Below are 6,638 nucleotides of genomic sequence, written 5' to 3' on the forward strand. Positions count from 1 at the left end.
GGCGTAAGAAGTATGCGGCTGTACAGGGTGTACAGCAGCAGCCGACCCCGGATGAAGATGGTGTTGAGGGTGGTGGTGGTGGTGAAGGTGAGGAGGAGGGAGGTGTGGAAGGTGGTGATGATGGTGGTGGTGGTGACCTGCTGCTGCTGCAGATGTACCGCCATTGTAAGCCGCCATCATTTTTGCGTTGGCTCTTGCGCCACAAAGAGACATTCAAAAAAAATGCCCTTTGATTGGAAAGCAAACTGGGTCAAGCTGTCATTTGGCCATTTAAAAATGAAGAAAAACCACTCACTCCACCTCAAAAAACATAGAGCGTAACTGGCTTTATGTCTTCATCAGTCAATCCAAACAAGTTAGAGGATCTTGGTGTTTAGTTTTTGGGTGAGTGTGTGTGGAAGGGTGTGGGTTGCCAAAAATAAAATAAAATAAAGAAAAAAGGGGGGGAAAAGGAAAAAGAAAAGAAAAAGGAAAAAAGGACCCCTTCCCCCCAGGATTCCTGCCACAAGTGGGTACTAAAACTCCATTCTTAATTTGGGGGAGGCTCCAACTTTGAATGTGGGAATAAAGGCCAAACCTCCCGACCCCCTGAACTCCACACACGAAAAGGATCAGGTAACACACCACCCTTGGAATCTTGTAAGAGGGTTGACTCATCTACCCCTTCCATTCCCACATCCTTTTCTAAACACCTACCACCTCCTCAAAAACACAATTTTTAAAAATTTCAACTACCCTAAATTCAAAAGATGGGTGGAAATTTTCAAGGAAATCAGCTTCCAGCTTCCCCCCACCTCGAACTCTCAGGCCTTCCTACATCTCCCCCTACTCCTAGTCAGGTTGACCTGATTGGGGGATGGAGGGGGGAGGGGATACTAAACTTTCCTGGGCAGAATGAGCCAGGGAAGGAGCCTGGAGGGGTCGAGTGGGGAGAAGAGGCGATAGGCTGCACAGAGAGGAGAAAGAGAACCAGTGCAAAAGTGAAGGTAAGGAGGTGCAGAGAGGAATGAAAGAGAGGAGGGCAGCACTCGGACGCCCAGACAGAGGGAACCGCCCCAGGAGGAGGTTAGGGTCCCGGGGCCAAAGAATAGGAGCCCCGGGAGGCGGGCGGGGTACGGTCGGAAGAGGGCTGACTCCTGCCCCCGCCGCCGGCTGCTTCTGCTGAGAAGGGTTGGGGGGGAGAGCGGGTGGGTCCCAAAAAAGCCCGCCGCCTCCTCGCCAGCCGGTGCCGCCGCGGCCGGACTCACCTCCCCTAGCAAAGCCGGATAGAGCGGAGCCAGCAGCGGACACGCGCAACCAGCCGCTGAGGCCCCGCCCCCGCCTCACACTGACCGGCTGCTCTAGCCAATCCACGCCCACCTGTCCGCGTCCACCTCCAATCCTGGGCCGTGAGCTTCAGACAGGCGCACTAGTCGGCCAGTGGCAACAAGGTGTGGGTCTCCTGGGGAAATCCCGCCCCCGAACCGGGATGGGCAGATAGAAAGACCAATCAAAATGCAAATTTTGACCTGACCGACAAGGCTGAAAGCCAATTAAGAAGCAAAGATCTCCGTGACATTTTTCTTTCGCCTCTCTCCCCTTTTCTTTTTCTTCTTTTATTTTTTTGGCAGGAGCAGGAAGCTGCGTCCTAATCCCGCCTGCAAAAACTGGAAGAGAGGGGCGGAACAAAAGAACCAATCGTGAGCCAGACACAAAGAACAGAGCAACCAATCCTTGAGTTGAAGACGAAGTGGGCTGGAACTGAGGTCAGATAGACAGTTGATTTGACAAATGGAAAAAAAGACTGATCTAGGTCCCGCCCTTCAGATCTCTTATAGGGCAGGATTACGGAGAATTCGCTGTCATATCGGAGACGACCTCGCCAAGGGGCGGGGTCAGGCTAAAGAGGTGTGGTCTAAAAGGGGGCGGGAACGAGACGAAGAAGGTGGAGTCCAAATCATAGCGGGTCCATTGACAGGAACCACCTACTCCCTCTTTTAAGGGGTAAGGTATAAAAAAACTAAGGGGACGGAAAAAAGGTTGTTAAGCTTGAGAAACTTAAGGTCCAAGATTATTCAACAAGAAGGCAGTATAGAAAAACTCGATAGACAGTCCACAGCCTATAGCTGGTCCTCCATGGTTAATCCTTATCTTAGCAAAAAGAGGCATTATCTCCAGTATTCATAACTTCCTCTCAATAGAGGATAAGCTGTTGATACAAATTAAAACAAAACAAAACAAAACAAAAGTGAACTTAACTGCAAAATAATTGTAATGTTCTGAGTATTTTCTAATCAAGTAAATTCTGGCCATTGAAATCTTACTAAAATAACATGTTTTGTTCACAATTTTAAAAAAAGTTTTGCCAGAGGTTGAACTGGATAGAGACATAGAGAAAGAGAGAAAGCACCCCCACCATGGGACATGGCCATGTCTCAGTCTTGCCTCCATCCTGTCAGGATTTAGTGCATGCATGCACACACATCCTGTATGTTTCTCAAGCCACCATGCTGACACTGGAACATTGGAGTCAGCCATGTAGAATCCAGCCACCTTAACCATCAGGCCATGGCTGGTCATACTCTTTTAAAATGTGAAAAAATAATCTTGTAGACTCTTACCCTTACTGGGGCCAGCAGGTAGTATGGTGCTTGGGGTGCTGGACTCCCACATGGCCAAACACAGTTCCAGCCCTGGACCAGGTGGCTTACTTTCTTACTTCCCCTTTCTCTCTGTTGCTCTCTATTCAATTAAAAATGATAATAACAGACAAAGTTAAAGAAATAAATAATTCTTTTTTAAAAATCTTAGCCTTACTAAAATTATGTACAGATGCTCTTGGATTTAAGATGCAATTACCTACATAAACCCATTGTAAAGTCAAAATATTCCAAATTAAATCTTGGTGAGTTAGAAAGATCTGTACTTGGAAACTTAGAGGTCTTTTTTTTTTTTTTTTTTTTTTTTTTTTTTTTTTTTTTTTGAGAGTATGTTTTTATAGGGGCAAGAGACAAAGAGACAGAAAGTGAGAAATCACCTCCCAGGGGGGATAGCCATGCCACAATCCCTTCTCCTCCATTCTCCTCTCGGGATCTTGGGCACACACGCACACATGCCCAGTGTGAGTTTAAGCCACCACGTCCGGGACTTGAGCCACAGTCTACTACATGGGAGCCCAGCGACATAGCCATTATGCTAACTGCTGGTCCCAGGAGATCATTTTTTTAAAGAATTATTTATTTGGGGGGCCAACAGATATTGTGGTAGTTGAGGCTCTGGACTTCCACATGGCTGATGGTGGTTTGAGTCCCAGACTCAGCAACTTGCTTTTCACTTTCTCTTTTGCTGTCTCTCTCTCTCTCTCATGAGCTCACATACCCTATAGCAAATTAAAAATACTAACAACAATAATAAATAAATAATTTAAAGAGGTTGTTTTTTTTGGTTTTTTTGTTTTTTTGTTTTTTTTTACTATAGGGTGCATGTGCTTTCTAGAGAGACAGAAAGTGAGAAATCACCCCCCAAGGGGGATGGCCACACCACAATCCCTTCTCTTCCATTCTCCTCTCAGGATTTTATATATCTCTTTTATATATTTATTTTTTTGTATATATATATATATATATATATACATATATATATATATTAGAGAACTATTTTATTTAACTTTATTTATTTATTTAAATTTGACCAGAGAGGGCCAGAGTGAGAGAGAGAGAGAGAAAGTGAGAAAGCAAGCCACCTGGTCTGAGTCTCGAACCACAGTCAGTCATGAAGGAGTCCAGTGCCCTTAACCACTATGCCACCTGCCAGCCCTTTATTTTTATCTTGATGAGAGAGACAGAGAAAGTAAGAAAGCAAACCGCTAGATCCAGGGCTTGAACCACAGTCGACCATGTGGAAATCCATCACCTTAACCACCATACTTGTTGGAGATAATCTTTTATTTCTCTTTTGCATGTTCATTCCTGGCTTACAAGAATTATAAAGTCTTAAACACTTTAAAATAACCCCCCTCTTTTCCTAGTCACCATAGCATTACTCAGTTGACATCATTAGCATCTTTAATGCATCTTCCTGCCTACAGATCACCTCTCCTTTCACCTATCCACTGCTTGGGGCATAGTAAACTTTTAAAACTACAGATCTGATTGTGCCTCTACCCCTGAGTAAGTCAATAAGCCTAGCTGGCCTGGCATGATATGAGTCCTGCCTACTTCTCAGGCCTTCTCTCTCACCTTTATCCTTTGCACTCAGACATCGTGAACTTTTTTTCAGTTCCTCACATGTCTTGTTGCCTCCAAGCCTCATGCATATCTTCAGCCCAAACACTTCCTATCCACCCTCCACTCCTCTACAGGTTTGCATGAGTTACTGTGTGTAGAGTAGGTACAAATCCAAGAGCTACTATTTACTAACTCTATGACTTAGACAATTGAGCTGATCTTTCTCAGTCTCAGTCACCTCAGTTGAAATATGTGCCTCACCAAGTAGATAATGAGGATTAAATGAGATGATACATACACACACCCAGCATGATTTTCAAGCCGCCCATCCAGGACTCAAACGGTGCTCTACCGTGTGAGAATCCAGAGCCTTAACCACCATGCCACCTGCAGGCCCCAGGGCTTAGTCTCTTAAAATTTTGTTCACTTTTCAGCACCTAATACAGTATCTAGCACAGAGAAAGTACTTGAAACATATAAAACAAATAAATTAATCTGATCTAGAGAAAATGATTGCATATTCAGTTATTTATTCCTTCCACAAATATTTATTGGACACTAATTGTATTTAGATATGGTGCTGGCTTCAACTATGGGGAAGGGAAGATATATGTGTTAAAGTCTTTGCCTTCCAGGAGCTCTAAGTCTGTCTGGAACAAGCTTTTCCAAAACTGTGTGTGCACATTCCAAGAGGTGTAAGAAATGATCCATTGGTCTCCTGGGACAAATTAGTACAACCTTGATTTCCATTTATTTTTTATTTTCTCTTTTTAAAACGTCCATTTTCTTCAGTGTTTTACAATGTTTACACTTTTTTAGAATTATTGTTTAATTTTACTTATTATCATTCTTAAATTTGCCAAAGGGCATGCGTGCTTATGTGGGGGTGGGGGTAGGGGAATGAGAAAACAAGCCACCAGGTCCAGTACTTGAACTGCAGTCAGCCATGTGGGAGTCCAGCACCCTAACCACTATGCCATCTGCTGGCCCTACTGTTCATAAATTTATAAATAAATAAAAATATACAAGTTAAAGAGCTGTGCTCCAGAAAAATTTATCACAAATATTGGGAAATCATTAGTCTAGTGGCCATTAATGTTCATGGTTTAGATCAGTGCTGTTCTACACAAATATGATAGCCACATATAACATTTTTTGAAAGGTTTTTGCTATAGGGCACATGCACTCGCCAGCAAGACAGAGAGAGACAGAGAGACAGAAAGCAAGAAATCACCTCCCAGGGGGGATGGCCAAGCAGCAATCCCTTTTCCTCCATTCTCCTCTCAAGATCTTGGGCATGCACTCACTTGTGCCTGGTGTGAGTTTAAACCACTGGGTCCAGGACTTGAACCATAGTCGACTACATGGGAGTCCAGTGACATAGCCATTACACCAACTGCTGGTCTCCACATATAACATTTTTAATGTTCTAGTAGTCACATTAAAAAGTTAAAAGAGGTAGCTGGTCCTTAGCTTGGTGCTCAAGCCAGCTAGGTCTTACGTGACTGACCCTACAGTGGCTTGAAAAATATACCAGGCACGTGTGTGTGTGTGTGTGTGTGTGTGTGTGTGTATGTGTGTGCCCTACATCCTGACAAAATAGAGAAATGGAGAAGGGATTATGACCTGACTGTGTCCCATTGAGGGGTGCAAAAAATTCCCTCTCTTTCTATTTCTCTCTGGAAAGTAAATATGTCCTCTGACAATTTTTTTTTAAAGTTGAAGCAGTTTTTGTTGTTAAGACAAGGTCTGTCCATGTCATGATTCTCCTGTTTCAGCCTAGCTGGAACTATAGGTGTGGACCACCAAGCCTGACTCTTTCATTTTAGGTTTTTATCACAGGGTGCTTGCACTCCCTGAGAGAGACAGTGAGAGGGAAAGTAAGAAATCACCCCCCAAAGGGGATGCCCCTGCACAATCCTGTGGAGAGTAGCCAATCTAAAAACATGTGATTAAAACATGTTTAGCCTGATACTGGGCACAATCCCTCCTCTTCCATTCTCCTCCTGGGATTTTAGGCACACACACACAAGTACCTTGCATGATTTTCAAGCTGCAGGGTCCAGAACTCCAACCATGGTCAACCATGTGGGAGTCTAGCACCTTTACCACCATGCCACCTGCTGGCCCCTGTGATTTCTTTTAGACCGGTCTTATTTACTGTGTTGCCTTAGCCAATCTCAAGCTCTATGATCCTCTTTCCTCAGCCTCTCTCTCCAGGTGACTGGGACTACAGGCACGTGGCACTATGCACAGCCTTTTTTCCAAGTCTTTAGACTGGACCAGGAATTAGACTGAGGCTTCCCATGTAATTCCAACCTGCAGAGTAGCATCTTAGTAGCACATACCGCTGTGACTGGGCCATGAGATTTCTTTTTCCTTATTCATGATAGAGCATGCGCATGTGAGCAAGAGAGAGAGGAGACTCTCCAC

The 6,638-nt window shown here is 44.3% G+C and overlaps 1 protein-coding gene across 1 annotated transcript in view; it reads right to left on the bottom strand.

The window, feature by feature from the left end:
• Positions 1–1,190, bottom strand: part of NLK (nemo like kinase) — a gene marked incomplete in the record, with an annotated part of 196,979 nt that extends 195,789 nt beyond the window's left edge. Inside the window, 1 exon segment of the mRNA XM_014584980.2 lies at positions 6–1,190. Coding sequence (XP_014440466.1) covers positions 6–164 — 159 coding nt within the window.
• Between the last annotated feature and the right edge of the window lie 5,448 nt (positions 1,191–6,638).

The sequence above is a fragment of the Tupaia chinensis genome, unplaced genomic scaffold (assembly GCF_000334495.1).
Source record: "Tupaia chinensis unplaced genomic scaffold, TupChi_1.0 Scaffold148350_1, whole genome shotgun sequence".
NCBI lineage: Eukaryota > Metazoa > Chordata > Mammalia > Scandentia > Tupaiidae > Tupaia > Tupaia belangeri.